The sequence below is a fragment of the Schistocerca americana genome, chromosome X (genome assembly GCF_021461395.2).
Source record: "Schistocerca americana isolate TAMUIC-IGC-003095 chromosome X, iqSchAmer2.1, whole genome shotgun sequence".
NCBI lineage: Eukaryota > Metazoa > Arthropoda > Insecta > Orthoptera > Acrididae > Schistocerca > Schistocerca americana.
The window spans coordinates 851,064,316-851,081,059 of record NC_060130.1 but is presented as its reverse complement, the minus strand read 5'-3'; the positions used below and the strand labels follow the sequence as shown (position 1 = coordinate 851,081,059).

Below are 16,744 nucleotides of genomic sequence, written 5' to 3'. Positions count from 1 at the left end.
CACCCAGGTCGTTTATATAGATCAGGAATAGCAGAGGTCCCAGGACGCTTCCCTGGGGAACACCTGATATCACTTCAGTTTTACTCGATGTTTTGCCGTCTATTACTATGAACTGCGACCTTCCTGACAGGAAATAACGAATCCGGTCACACAACTGAGACGATACCCCATAGGCCCGCAGCTTGATTAGAAGTCGCTTGTGAGGAACGGTGTCAAAAGCTTTCCGGAAATCTATAAATACGGAACCAACTTGAGATCCCCTGTCGATAGCGGCCATTACTTCGTGCGAATAAGGAGCTAGCTGCATTGGACAAGAACGATGTTTTATGAAGCCATGCTGATTACGTATCAATAGATCGTTCCCTTCAAGGTGATTCATAATGTTTGAAAACAGTATATGCTCCAAAATGCTACTGCAAACCGACGTCAATGATATAGGTCTGTAGTTAGATGGATTACTCCTACTACCCTTCTTAAACACTGGTGCGACCAGCACAATTTTCCAATCTGTAGGTACAGATCTATCGGTGAGCGAGCGGTAGTATATGAGTGCTGAGTAGGGAGCTATTGTATCAGCGTAATCTGAAAGGAATCTAATCGGTATACAATCTGGACCTGAAGACTTGCCTGTATCAAGCGATTTGAGTTGCTTCGCAACCCCTAAGGTATCTACTTCTAACAAACTCATGCTAGCAGCTGTTCGTGTTTCAAATTCTGGAATATTCCATTCATCTTCCCTGGTGAAGGAATTTCGGAAAACTGCGTTCAATAACTCCGCTTTAGCGGCACAGTCGTCGGTAACAGTTCCATCGGCATTGCGCAGCGAAGGTATTGACTGCGTCTTGCTGCTTGTGTACTTTACATACGATCAGAATTTCTTCGGATTTTCTACCAGATCTGGAGACAATGTTTCATTTTGGAACCTATTAAAGGCATCTCGCATTGAAGTCCGTGCCAAATTTTGCGCATCTGTAAATTTTAGCCAATCTTCAGGATTTCGCGTTCTTCTGAACTTCGCATGCTTTTTCCGTTGCCTCTGCAACAGCGTTCAGACCTGTTTTGTGTACCACGGGGGATCAGTTCTATCTCTTGCCAATTTATGAGATATGAATCTCTCAATTGCTGTTGCTACTATATCTTTCAATTTGAGCCACATCTCGTCTACGTTTGCATAGTCAGTTCAGAAGGAATGGAGATCGTCTCTTACGAAGGCTTCTAGTGACACTTTATCCACTTTTTTAAATAAAATTATTTTGCGTTTGTTTCTGGTGGATTTGGAAGAAACAGTATTGAGCCTAGCTACAACGACCTTGTGATCACTAATCCCTGTATTAGTCATGATGCTCTTTATTAGCTCTGGATTGTTTGTGGCTAAGAGGTTAAGTGTGTTTCCGCAACCATTTATAATTCGCGTGGGTTCGTGGACTAACTGCTCGAAGTAATTTTCGGAGAAAGCATTTAGGACAATCTCAGAAGATGTTTTCTGCCTACCACCGGTTTTGAACAAGTATTTTTGCCAACATATCGAGGGAAGGTTGAAGTCCCCACCTACTATAACCGTATGGGTGGGGTATTTATTTGTTACGAGACTCAAATTTTCTCTGAACTGTTCCGCAACTATATCATCGGAGTCTGGGGGTCGGTAGAAGGAGCCAATTATTAACTTAGTTTGGCTGTTCAGTATAACCTCCAACCATACTAATTCGTTTGGCTGTTCAGTATAACCTCCAACCATACTAATTCGCACGGAGTATCTGCTTTGACTTCACTACAAGATAAACCACTACTCACAGACACAAACACTCCACCAATTCTGCCTAATCTATCTTTCCTGAACACCGTCTGAGACTTCGTAAAAATTTCTGCAGAACTTATTTCAGGCTTTAGCCAGCTTTCTGTACCTATAACGATTTCAGCTTCTGTGCTTTCTATTAGCACTTGAAGCTCAGGGACTTTCCCAGCACAACTACAACAATTTATAACTACAATTCCGACTGTTCCTTGATCCAAGCACGTCCTGTGTTTGCCATGCACCCTTTGAGATTGCAGCCCACCCCGTACTTTCCCGAGGCCTCCTAACCTAAAAAACCACCTAGTCCACGCCACACAGCCTCCGCTACCTGTGTAGCCGCTAGCTGAGTGTAGTGAATTCCTGACCTATTCAGCGGAACCCGAAACCCCACCACCCTATGGCGCAAGTCAAGGAATCTGCAGCCAACACAGTCGCAAAACCGTCTGAGCCTCTGATTCAGACCCTCCACCCGGCTCTGCGCCAAAGGTCCGCAGTCGGTTCTGTCAACGTTGCTGCAGATGGTGAGCTCTGCCTTCATCTCGTAAGCAAGACCGTCAGCCTTCACCATATCTGATAGCCGCTGGAATCCAGAGAGAATTTCCTCAGATCCAAAGCAACACACGTCATTAGTGCCAACATGTGCCACCACCTGCAGCTGGCTGCACCCTGTGCTCTTCATGGCATCCGGAAGGACCCTTTCCACATCAGGAGTGACTCCACCCGGAATGCACACGGAGTGCACACTGGATTTCTTCCCCTCCTTAGCCGCCATATCCCTAAGGGGCCCCATTACGCGCCTAACATTGGAGCTCCCAACTACCAATAAGCCCACCCTCTGTGATTACCTGGACCTTGAAGACTGAGAATCATCCTCTGAAACAGGGCAGGCAGCTGCATCTGGCTCAGCCAGAGACAGTGCCTAAAACCTGTTTGTCAGACACACTGGGGAGGCTTTCTGATCAGCCTCCGTGGACGTCTTTTGCTGCCTGCCATGCCTTGGAACGACCTCCCAATCAACCACAGGCGAGGGCTCAGCCCCACTGCAGGCAGCAACCGGGGCAACCACAGCGGCAGACCGATCTGGGGATAGACGGGACGAGGTTGACATCTCCGTGATACCCAAGTCCGGTCCCCCACAGTGGTGTCCATTGGCAACAGCCTCAAGCTGCGTGACCGAAGTCAGCGCCGCTTGCAGCTGTGAGCGAAGGGATGCCAACTCAGCCTTTGTCCGAACACAGCAATCACAGTCCCTGTCCATTCTAATCGATGTTGAACAACAGTTACTGAAACACGAGTCAGTGCCTAGATAACGCAAGGGAAACACAAAAAGAATGTGTTAACTAACCTGTACAAATGCCTAACGACTGCGCTACAATCTGCCTGAATTTATGATTACAGTAACTAAAACTTGAAATTACACCTCCTGTACGAAACTCACACGCAATTTAAGTAAGAATCTACGAAGTAAACACTAAAGTGCGATGCTACAACTCTGAAATACTATAATACGCCCGAAATTTATGAATTAAACAATGCAAGTACCCAAAAACACACAAAGAAATTAAGAATTAAACTATGTAACAAATAAGTAAGCTAGGGTTATACGACTTGCTGCTGCAGCTGCTTATCCAACGGCGGCAGGGAACATTATATTATAACTATATAAAAAACAGTTTAAGTCTGTTGTGAAAGTTCGTGACTATGGTGTTGGCCCGAGTCTATAGAGTTAAGACTTTCTTCGCCACAGCACTAGAAGCTCCCCAGCTGTCTTTTACCCCAGGGAGAATTACTGATTTTCATTTGCTAGTGGGCTGAGTATATCCGGGGCCATCTTGGAGGGGGGGGGGGGGGGGAGCGGGAATGATACCTGCTCGTATCTGATATTGAACTCGAGACCTCCAGGACTAGGGTCCTAGTGCTCTACCTGCCAGATCACCTCTGTCACATAACTATGGTAAATCCTTAAATATATTCATTTCTTCCTTCATTTCTCACAATATTTACATTAAAATAGTATAAAAATAGAATGTAAAGCATAATTAATAATTAGGAAGTCAGTTGTGTTAGTGGTACCCATGCGATACTTGAATAAAAATAACTATTGACGTGTTCTATTATTTAAGTAATCAAAGACAAAGTTGCAGGCTTTCCAAAAACATTCATTATATCTGATGATGAATGAAATTAAAATTACTAAATGGGGCAGTATGAATTATATGTTTTAAATGCATAGACAAGACTGAATGAATGTATTTTGTATGAAGTGTAATGCAACATTAAAACCCCTGTTAGTTCTTGGACAGGTACTGTGTGTTCCCTGCAGTTCTATATTAATACCGTGATGATTAATGATTTATGTAATTGCTTAGCAACATGGGACATTTGTTACAAACATGATTCTTTTTAAAATATTAATAACCATTATTCTGTTTTGTCTTGTGATCACTGTTTTTCCTTTTCTTCGTGTATTGCTTCTTTTGCTCTTAAGTGAATCAGATATTGTTACTCTTAACAGCTTTATGTATTTGTTAATCATAGTGGTGTATATTTTTTCTTTCTTTTTTTTCAGCCATTTTGGCCATGTAAAGATTATTCATATAGTCATCACCCATACACCTTACCCAATTTAGATTACTTGGCACCAGAGTACGCTCTAAGTTCTTCATGCTCCCCTGCTAGTGATATATATTCCGTTGGCCAAGTGATAATTTCAGTATATAATAAAGGACAGCCTCTGTTTTCTAACAAGGAAGAATGGCACATGTTCGAAAAAAGCTGTTCTGAGGTAATTGTGTTTGCTGTATTGTAATTACCTTTGTAAGCTCTCTCTATATATGTTGGTTTTTATAAAAGATGAAATTGATGCACATTTTTCTTTCTTTGAAATTTATAAAGTAAACTTTCAGTATCCATAGCTGACTGACTAATCAATTAATTAATGAATTACATAATTGACATGCCAATATAAGTTCATTATCCTCAATTTATTGAGTAGAAATAGAAAGAGTTGTTAAAATTGTCTTGCAAAATCCCATGATCTTTTTTTTGTCTCAGTTAAAACAGCTTTCTGAAGGAAAAATCAGCTGTGTACCAGAAGGGATAAGGACATACGTAAAAATGATGCTTAATGTGACTCCAGAAATACGACCGGATGCCCATCAATTTGTGAAGGTAATAATAGCACACCAACAATCTTTTTTTAGTATTCTGCTTCAACTGTGGTTTTGATGATGTAGATACTACAATGGCCTGTAAAAGGTAAATGACTTGGAGAAATTGTAATGTAGCCACACATGAATGGAGTACTTGATGCTCTATGTGTAAGGTATCAAGAAAATTTAGTAGAAAGCGTAGACAGTGCACAGCTAGGGACTGATGAAATATATATTCTACAGCAAATTTAGAAAACTTAGTAGCCAAAACTGCCAACATTTGCAGTGTTGTTTTATACCTGAAATCTGAGACTGTGCTGACACAGACTGCCAATGTGTACAATGAGGGCAGTTTACTGAGATGATATGCACTCTTTACCATTAAGTACTGAGACAACAGGTTGAGTTAAGCTGAGAGTCAGCTTACCTCGAACTGTTGTCTCCCTCTTCAGAAAGTATCTGTCTAGATGTACACTATTCTCTCTGTTAAAGCAGAAAGTTACTGAGGAAAGTAACAAACTTTCTTTATGTTTTATTTATTTATAACCTTTAATTGTTTTTATGAAAGAGCACTTATTAATTTCTCTCTCTAAAATAACATGTGAAATTAACTGGCCAATGTTCTCATTTCTCTGAGGAATGCCAAACATGTTTGAAAGATACACAGATGGATTCCGCTCATTTAAAAAACCCAAATGCACACACAGCATGTACTCTGCTCTCTTCTTTGAGTAAAAGGATGGTTCCTGTGTGCAGTTTAAGCTTTATTTGTTTTAGGGTGGTCATACACTTTCCAGCCAGATAACTCATGCCAGGAAATTTGTGTTATAGATAATTACAGCATTCACAGAATATTTGGTTTAAGCCCCCACATTGTTCCAAACCAAAGAATATTTTTATATTAACTTTGCTTCAGTCCATCAACAAGGCTTCATTCCATGCAAGCCAGATGTTGAAAGGAATTGGGGATAGTTTCTGAATATCATTGGTACCTGCAAGAGCCACAACATGCTACTGGCTGTATCCCACATCTTCAGTAGCTGCCAATAGGGTCACTTTCACATCTCTCAACCTAACTAGTTTACTGAGATGGGTGGGAGGGGACTCCATTACCTACCTAACATTGGATCCCCCCCCCTCCTTGTCAGTCCCAACAAATGAAGCAACTTGTGGAAACTTGCTCAGGCATCTTTTTGATACCAGACAATGCCCCAGCTACAGATAATTTTTCAAATCTGTTATGAAGGTGTATGGGGACAACTAAGTCCTTATTGCTTTGGAGACTGGCCAGTTAGAAGAATATCAGGCCTAGGAAACGAGCCATTTATGCAGTTATTTAAAGCATTACTGGCTTATATGTAATTGATGTAGCTTAAACAGTAATACATATTAAAAACAGAATAAGTGTCAAATGTATTTTTCACATTTACTTTAGTTCGGTGATAGATTACAAATTAATGGTGACAGAAAATATAATTATCCTTCAAAAAAAAAAAAAAAAAAAAAAAGGGTAAAAAAAGTGTAAGGTGAGTTTATTGAGCAGTTTCTTCCTTTTTAGCTTCCAAAATTTCTTGCTCACTCATCAAACATGACGTATTTGTAGCAGAATTACAGCAAACTGTGAAACCTAAGAAGTACATGCACAAAATTACATCAGTGTCATCATACTAGCTCGGCCATTCGTGACAAGAGCTGTTACATTCACTATTGTTTCTTTTGAAATAATTCTAGAAATTGATAACAGAAGGCAGCACCAGTAAGGGACTGGTAGCGAGATGTCCGACATTGTTCTCGTACGCAATTAGTCCAGTTTTCAAGTGATAGAAGCCTCGAGCATCAGGAAAGTACTGGCCTGACCTATTCTGAGGTACGCTCTTTTTAACACAAAGTTTTAACCTGAGCTATGCTCGGGCTTGGTCTAAAAAGTATGGATGTGAGACATTCACAACCATGTTACAGTCAGTTACTCACCTTTGACTGAAGACAAACCTACTTGTTCAGATGCATTAGATGATTCCACAGCATCATACACTGAAGAGCCAAAGAAACTGGCACATGTGCCTAATATTGTGTAGGGCCCCCGCAAGCACACAGTAGTGCCGCAACACGAAGTGGCATGGACTCGACTAATGTCTGAAGTAGTGCTGGAGGGAATTGACGCCATGAATCCTGCACGGCTGTCCATACATCTGTAAGAGTACGAGGGGGTGGAGATCTCTTCTGAACAGCACGTTGCAAGGCATCACAGATGTGCTCAATAATGTTCATTTCTGTGGAGTTTGGTGGCCTGCGGAAGTCCAAAACAAGGATCAATAGATCTAAAACTGAACAATCTGAACCAAAAAACACTAGTGGTGTGTTTTATCAGCCAAGGAAGATTGGTTAAAAGGCTTCTTTGTTTCGTTTGTATGTATGTATGTATGTATGTTTTTTTGCTTGCTTGTTTGTTGCTTCCTACCAGTGAATAGCAATGGGTGGTAACTTAGGCTCATTGTGCTAACTGAGTTCATACACTAAAGCGCCAAAGAAACTGGTTTAGGAATTCATATTTAAATATAGATATATCTAAACAGGCAGATTACAGCACAGTTGTTAGATCGGTTATTGCTATGACAATGGCAGGTCATCAAGATTTAAGCGAGTTTGAATGTGGTGTTATAGTCAGCACACAAGCAACGGGACACAGCATCTGCGGCGTAGTGATGAAGTGGGGATTTTCCTGTATGACCATTTCAGAAGTTTGCCGCGAATATCAGGAATCCAATTAAACATCAAATCTCCAACATCGCTGTGGCCGGAAAAAGATCCTGCAAGAATGGGACCAACAACAACTGAAGAGAATCTTTCAACGTGACAGAAGTGCAAGCCTTCCACAGATTGCTGCAGATTTCAGTGCTGGGCCATCAGCAAGTGTCAGAATGCAAACCATTGAACAGAACATCATCGATATGGGCTTTCGGAGGCAAAGGCCCTCTCACATACCCTAGTAGACTGCACGACACAAAGCTTTATGCCTCGCCTTTGCCCATCAACACTGACACATGAATGGAAATGTGTTGCCTGGTCGGGCAAGTCTCGTTTCAAATTGTATTGATAGTATAGACGTGTATGGGTATGGAGACATCCTCATGAATCCATGGACCTTGCATGTCAGCAGGGGACTGTTCAAGCTGGTGGAGGCTCTGTAATGGTGTGGGTCGTGTGCAGTTGGAGTGATATGGGACCCCTGATATGTCTAGATACAACTCCTACAGGTGACACGTACTTAAGCATCCTATCTTAACAACTGCATCCATTCATGTCCATTACGCATTCCCATGGACTTGGGCAATTCCAGCAAGACAACGAGACACCCCACATGTCCAGAATTGCTACAGAGTGCCTCCAGGAACACACTTTTGAGTTTAAACACTTCCGCTTGCCACCAAGCTGTCCAGACATGAACATTATTGAGCATATCTTGGATGCCTTGCAACGTGCTGTTCAGAAGAGATCTCCACCTCTTCGTACTCTTATGAATTTATGGACAGCCGTGGTTTCAGTTCCCACCAGCACTACTTCAGACGTTGGTGGAGCCCATGCCATGTCATGTTGCAGCTCTTCTGCGTGCTTGCGGGGGACCTACATGATATTAGACATGGGTGCCAGTTTCTTTGGCTCTTTAGTATTGAGGCAGAAACAGGTAGCACTTCTTGTGACATATGTCTTTAGTGCTAAGTTTCCAGCACAATCCGTAACAATCATTAATTTTCACACAGTCAGTAAGGATTAAGTGTGTGAAAAGGACAAACACAGAATATAAGACTGTAGGTACTGTGTACATCATCCAAAGATGTGTGCAATAAAGTCAGCAGGTTAACTGCTGTATGAAAAGTGAGAGCTTTGTTATAGATGCTGAGACTGATAACTCTGCTTACTAGTGACTACTGTCACTGATCAAATACAGCAACTTTTAGCTCTTTCCATTGTGGATTCAGAAAGCTACATGCTAATCTCAATAATGTTCGTAAACTGGAAACACCCATAGAAGAGTGTAGGCACTGCAATAAGTGTGTACTTTGGCCCTGATGTAGCATATGATACCACTTGTAAGGCCACTGTCCTTTGATAGTTTGGTGACTGGATTCTGAAGGCACTTTCCTGTTCCTCTCATAATGAGGGAATTTTAACTAAATGCTTGCTGACACACTTATCATATCACTGTACTTAGAAAATGCCACTCCTCATGCAAGAACTACAAAGCGAGGTGGCGCAGTGGTTAGAACACTAGACTCTCATTTGGGAGGACAACGGTTCAAACTTATGTCCGGCCATCCTCATTTAGGTTTTTCGTGATTTACGTTAATCGCTTCAGGAAAATGTCGAGATGGTTCCTTCGAAAGGGCATGGCTGATTTTCTTCCCTAATCCGAACTTGTGCTCCATCTCTAATGACGCCGTCATCGACAGGACGTTAAACACTGATCTCCTCCTCATCCTCCTCTTGCAAGAACTTGAGAGTTCCTGTCATACTCCTGCTTCTGTCCCATCCCCTGCCCTGGCCCTTAGTCCACCCCTGGTATGTTATTGTAAATCTGTAACTGGTCGCAGAATTTATAGAGGAAGAAACATTATGTACTAGCCAACATCTTGATACCTAGTGGAAAAAAAATTTTGTTGTTCTACATAAGTAAGGTTCTGTACCAAATGATCAACAAAATTCATAGAATTTCTTACAAAACTGCCGAATCCTCACTAAGAGCTTTGGAGATTGTACATATGTCACTGTTTGAGAGTAAGGAAAGTAATATCATTCTCCTTTACATTTCTCACAACTTCATATCTTATCATAAAGAAAGATCCCTTCACCATCTTACTGCAAAATTAGTTTTTTTGTAAGGGTAAAAACTATTTTTCATATCTCTACTTGTAATAGAACATGCTGCAGATTATGCTACTGCAACTTGTTCATGCTGTCTTGGTAATATCATGGAATGGCCCTCCTTTGCTGACAACATTACTTCAGTATCCTGTCATGGAGTGTAAATCTACTGTCTGAAGTGTGTCAATGTTGTATTCTGGAGTAGGTTCCATAGTTGAGTGCGAAACACATCCCACAACAGGTCTGCTATTCTGTGGCAAGAATGGAATTAATTATAAAAACAGCGATACAGATTTGAAGTCCAACTTTTTACACTAAGTTACATGACTATGTTATACTGTATATTGTTTATATTATGACATCCAAGTCATACAGTGAATGGTTTTTGTTTTGTTTTCTTTGTTGTGTTTGTTTTGCAGATAAGTTACTTTGAAGATGTCGGCGTAAAAACACTTACATACCTTGATTCTTTGTTCCAATGGGACAATCTTCAGAAGTCTCAATTCTACAAAGGGTTGCCCCAGATAATACCTACATTGCCGCATCGTGTATCATTACACAGGTATGTAAGGTGTTTATTTTTTGTGTATGACCTTCCTTTGATCTTTTCACATTTGTAGTAATTTTATGAATCAACCAAAGATAACTACTTGCTTCAATTATGTAAAGTTACTGGGTTAAAGTTTGGTCACATGTTATTATTGTGAAACTTCAGCAGAAGTTGTGGCAGCAGTAAGATACTTCATGTGGTGAAATTCCATCACTGTCCGTCAAACTACCAATCCCCGTGCATCAGAATGCATAAACGCAAGTGTCTGATAAACAACACAATAGCCTGACTATTATGGAGGCCTTAATGTACCCTTCTGGTTGAAGTTCACCTCATCTCAATGGACACTGCTTTTGCCTGATCTATTAACTGTGTGTCTGGTGTAGAGTCTTGTCCGATCCAGGGCACTGGTACTCTGGGCTGTGGTTATCATCCCAGGTAGCTGTTGCTGTGGTGTAGTCGTCATGAAAATTACCATCTCATTTGACAGCAACAAAATTTTCAGCATGAAGAATTTACAACCCCTTGGTATCCCCCTACCCCCCTATTGAGCAACAATGTGGGAACAATACCATAAGAGAAGGGAGCAAAACAATTTCCCAAATATTTTGTGTGCTATAGAACTGACAGGATTCCTTACTGCAGCTAAATTTCCGCTCTTTGTTGAAGACATTGGAGAAGAGTTTGAAAAGTTGTAACTGGTGAAAAGAGAAGAATAATTCAACAATTCTGACACTTTCTGTCTACTCTCCGTGTGGGGTCTGTACCAGTTTTGTGGTACTTTGGTTCACCCAACAGCCTGCCACAATCTTTCACAAACCATGGACATCCTTCAAACATTGGTGCACAGGTTACACTGCATGTCTGGTAGAGACAGCATTGAAAAGGAGCTGGAATACCTACAGTCTATGTTCAAATGTTATGGATATTTTGTACATCAGATAAGCATAGCTTTAAGGAGGAAAAACTGTGATCACTCACAAGATCAAGAGGAGGAGAAGCTGTTTCAAGTCCAAAATGGCATCTGTTGTATTCATTTGCCTGTATTTAAACTTTCAAAAGTGATTGTTCTGTTGAAAGCAACAGCATTTTTCCATCAGTGAACTGAATTTGTGTCCAATTTAAGGTGTTTCTGGGCATTATTTGTCTTTTTTCACTCAATTCGATGATTACAAAATCTGCACACTATTAATTTCGGTCTTTTTGGGCATTCATAGTGGTGTGGCCCATGCTTGACAATGCTACAGATAAAACTGACAAGGCTCTTAGCATAGAAGTAGAACCATACGTACAGTAACTATTTTAACATTAGAGGAAGAATTACCTGAAGACCTGCTCTTCTTGGTTTGGTAAAGGGTGATCTGGGTTTGTGGAAGTCTGGTGTTTAGAGAATACTATGCCAGTGTGACAAAGCCTAAATTGATCAGACTGTGAAATGTGCATTGATCTTCACTGCAACACTTGCGTTTTGCAGCTCAGGAAGTTGGCCGTAGCCAAGCATTGTATCTCCTCAGGACACTCCATAACTTACTCTGCCACAGAAATCTTGGTCCCAATAAGTTCCTTTTGGAATTGAATTATTAAGGACTCTGTAGAATACTTACTCAGCTGTGGTGATGGTTTTTATCTGGATAAGATGCATGACCCAGTGATTTCCTTAATATCTTCAGAAATAAAACTAATCACTCTTGTAGTGAAAACTTTATTATGTTGACACATGAATTTTAACTCCAGGGGCCTGCAGTATACAGAGTGTGTGCAAGCAATGTCACAGTTATGCATCTCCCTGCCCACTTTAGATGGATTGATATTCAAAGAGGGCACTAAACTCGACAGATGGTGCTCATGCATGCGCCTCCACAACAATTTTTGACGTAAACTTAGTGAAGTGTACCAGCAATCTCCAGTGTAAAATACTTATCTGAAGATTACTGAATGATTGTCAGCCGAATTATCGTAGGAATATGTCAACATCATCTGGTTGCAATACCGAAACATCAGGCAATACTCATTAAACTAGGAAAATTTCAAGAATCACTATAATGTTTTACGTGAGGTGGTGAAGTTCATTGTATACTGATGTTTAGGGATTGGAAAATTTAGCGTCTATTTTTGGCAAAATTTGCATATATTTTTTGCAAAATTTATGTCTGTTTTTGTTGAAATTCGCATCTGTGTTTTTGTTGGTAAATGATTGCACGTACATATTTAAAAGGTTGTCACACTACGTGAATGAAGACAGACAAAGCCTTAGTTCTTTGAAATTGTTAAAAAAAGTGTTTATTGGGAACTTTTTGATTGGAATGTTTGCTTTTAAGAAACTTCAGCACCTATTTTTTTCCAAAATGGCATCTGTTTTTTTTATTTGCCTGTATTTAAACTTTCAAAAATGATTCTTCTGTTGAAAAGCAACAGCATTTTTCCATCAGTGAAATGAATTTGTGTCCAATTTAAGGTGTTTCTGGACATTATTTGTCTTTTCTCACACAATTTGATGATTACAAAATCTGCACACTATTAATTTCGGCCTTTTTGGGGATTTATAGCAGTGTTGCCCATGCTTGACAATGCTACAGATAGAACTGACAAGGCTCTTAGCGTAGAAGTCGAACCAAACGTACAGTAACTATTTTAACAGGGGAAGAATTTTGGTGTAATCAAAAAAGTTAAATTTTGTTTTCGAATCACTATAGCACAGTGTGTGGGCACTATAGGCCATAGTGGCAGATGGCTGTGAACATAAACAAATTAGAATTTTGGTCACCAGGGGGCAGAAGAGCATTGCAGAGAAATGAGCCCTGCCTCCCTTTCGTAGGGCAGCAGCCTATAGCAGAACTGACACATTTTCACAGTGATCACAGAACTCTTCTGGTGTTGTAAGGGCCATAATCGAAATCCATGATGGACAAGGATTAGTTGCTTCGCTTATTTCAAACTAAGAAAAGAAAACAATGGGGAACACACAACACAAAGCATTCGAGGATAGCTGCTGTGCAATTACTTGTTAAGGCAGAGTATTGTTAACGATGAGTTCAGGCCCGACCTGTCACGGCATTTGATGCAACCGTACTTCGAAACATCCGCCACCGAACTTGTCATGTTAAAAATGTCCGCGTTACACCATCTTTTGAGCTTTAGCTAACAAACCAGTGTACGAGTTTCTTTGTTATAAAATGCTAGGTCCCACAGCTCAGTACTATGTTGCATCATGTGGTGTGTATCTTAAATAGACCAATCAGCTGCCTACAGTTGAAATGGTGCCAGACCATTTAGCGCATTGATACGTCGTTGTGTACATACTTCGTATTTTGCACACAGGTTCTTATGATTTACAATACCCTAACTGAAAATTGATAAAATTTTCAGTATTTATACCCAGAAAATAAAGCTGTCTCAAACTATATCTGAGAAAGTACACTGCTCAACAAAAGTTTGGAATAATGTCGTGAAATTTAGTCTATGATACTAGAGGTCTCTTTGACCCAGGCACTTCATGCATTATCCAGTTAGACCCCATATACTGGACGGTGTTTACTACTGGCATCCTTTGTGGCTGTTTCCCAGTCATGTAAACATATCGCTGCTGCGGCGGCACATCGTGAGTGGTCCAGTATGAACAGCAGCTTTATTCACTTTGTGTTCAGCACTGCAGTAATATGCCACATAGAGATGTACAACACTTTGTGTAGAGATGTACAACACTTTGCAGTCAGGATATTGGCTTTACTTTCAGCAGGCCATACACAGCAAGATCACCAATCGGTCACATGTCATTCAAAGAGGTGTGCCTAAGGTATTGAGAAAGTACAGAGAAATGGGAAATGGGAAAAATAGACATCATAGTGGTCATCCTTGTATGAAAACACCAATGCAGCATCATTTCCTCAAACTGTCGGCTCACAGGTGCCCATCATCAACTACCAGAAAGACTGTAAATGACTTCTCCCGGGCAACAGGGATTTGTATCTCAGATCAAGCATTGCATAGAAGATTGCATCCTGGTATTTTTCATTCCAGAAGACCAATGAGAAGTTTAGCTTTGAACCAGTAGAACCGATGCAACAAAGGACCCAGCCACTTGCACGTCAACATTGGACCATTGTAGAATGGAGTAATGTCATGTTTGCTGATCAGACCATGACTGGTTTGCGACTGGACACTAAACATGCCAGGATGTGGAGAAGTGCTAGGCAACACCAGGAAAGTCGATACGTTCAGGAAGTCTATCTGTTTGCAACTGGAAGTGTTATGTTCTGGAGGGCAATCATGATGGGATGGTAGACCTCTCTAATTTCCATCTATGCCGATTTGACTGGTCCCTGATACCTCCAAGAGGTCGTACAAATGATTGTAAGACCCTACAGACATGAAGTCAGTGACAACTTCATTCTAGTCGATGACAATGCAAGACCGCACCGTACTCTAGCAGTATCTGTTAAGTAATTTCACAATTTGATGCAGAATTCGCATCCATTTTGCATTCATCACAAAATATGAATTTTTCTGGTCCCTACTCTTTGTCCCCCAACAAATAAGTTGCTTCAATGGTGTAAGGTTTTGTTGTATATCAACCTGCTTTAACATCTGCAGGAACTATTGAAGGGCAATGCATGATAGAATGCTTTGTGAACTGTTACCTTTATGCACAAATCTTCCATGATGGTATTCTTCTAGATTAGCAATCTGCCCCACATACAAGAAAGACTACCTGTGATTATAAAACACTGTAGTATTTGTGTAACAAGATGCCAGAAACAAATGTGAAAGAGTCCTCCATTTTGAACATTTGTTGAGCTTCGACATTATTGCATCGAAACCTTTGACACAACCCATCTGAGGTCAACACTGTCAGCCTCAGGTTCTAGCCTCGTTACCTTATTAATTGCCTGCCTGAAGAAGACAACTGATCCCTTGCCCTCCAAACCTTATGCAATGATGAAAAACAACTTGGTGGCCCTGTCAGAGAAACCTTAGTCTCCTCCAGCATCTTCTGGGGGAAAAAGAAGACACAAACTGTTGACACAAAGGGGTTAACAGACTCATTCTTGTTTCTACTGGCCTTATCCTGTATCTTCAATGAGTCGGCATGTTAATCTGGATTTGGCATTGTTAGTGGTAGAGGGTGGCCGGATGCCCTTCCTGTAGCATTCCCCCCTCCCCCCTGTGATGGAATTTGTGTACCATTTGTCTGCATCTAGTGTTATCCCATGGGAAAATGTGAGAAAGTTTTCTTTCAGTAATTCTGAATTGTGTAACTGATGTGGGTACAAGGCCAGTATGCACCTTGTCAGATGTGGGAAACTGTCTAGGAACTGTATCCATGCTGGCCAGTGTGTGTGTGTGTGTGTGTGTGTGTGTGTGTGTGTGTGTGTGTGTGTGTTCTTCCCGTGGATAAAGGCAAGAAGATTCCTCCCAAAGCCAAAGTCATGCCAAGAAAGTAAGAAAAAATATTATACCTACTTTGTGCCCTTGGTGCTTCAAATCTGAGTTAGAGGTACAGAGCTGTAGGGCATTCATTCCTACAATATACCACCTCATAGATGTTAAGTTTTTAATCCTTAAAACATTGGTAGATAGTCGTAATATTCTTGGACAAGATAATGAATGGATTACCAAGGATATTTTCCTATTTTGATCGTTTCTTTCTAGAAAATAGTTTTAACCCTCAAACGGGCACACCTGTGTATAAAGTGCGTCAGTCACAGGTAACGTTGTTTTTGTACCATTCCCTTGTTTCACAGTTGCGAGTCAATACCTATTCCTTCAGCTAACACAGCAATAAGTCATGTTGTCATATGTACAAGTGAGCAGCAATAATATAAAATAAACAGCAAGGTAGGTGAGAAAAATTTATGATCCATGAAAGAAAATAACCCAGATTCCAAGCTAGCATCACAGTTTCACAATGAAGAATTTTTCAACGCAATAATTAGTAATCACATCAGTAGTGGACAGGGATGTAATGCAACTGTACTGTTTAATGTTCCGAGAGGGTCATTACTGTGGAATAATGCTTGTGTGCAGTGACAGTGTGATGCAGTGGAAGATTTATTTTATTATTGTTCAATTAAACAGCTCATGCGCCTAAGAGCTAAAGAAAACAGGTACACCTGCCTAATATCATGTAGGGCACCCGTGAGTACGCAGAAGTGTCACAACACGACATGGCATGGAATCAACTAATATCTGAAGTAATGCTGGAGGGAATTGACACCACGAATGCTGCAGGGCTGTCCAAAAATCTGTAAGAGTACCAGGGGTGGAGATCTCTTCTGAACAGCATGTTGCAAGGCATCCAAGATATGCTCAATAATGTTCATGTCTGGGGAGCTGGGTGGCCAGTGGAAATGTTTAAACTCAGAAGAGTGTTCCTCGAGGCACTCTGTAGCA

At 40.8% G+C, this 16,744-nt stretch overlaps 1 protein-coding gene across 2 annotated transcripts in view; it reads left to right on the top strand.

Moving 5' to 3' along the window:
* LOC124554993 (SCY1-like protein 2) overlaps positions 1-16,744 on the top strand; it is a 188,977-nt gene that overhangs the window by 79,867 nt on the left and 92,366 nt on the right. For both annotated transcript variants that reach the window (XM_047128732.1, XM_047128733.1), the window contains 3 exons: positions 4,362-4,577; positions 4,847-4,963; positions 10,224-10,366. In XM_047128732.1, coding sequence (XP_046984688.1) covers positions 4,362-4,577; positions 4,847-4,963; positions 10,224-10,366 — 476 coding nt within the window. The remainder of the gene's footprint in view (positions 1-4,361; positions 4,578-4,846; positions 4,964-10,223; positions 10,367-16,744) is intronic.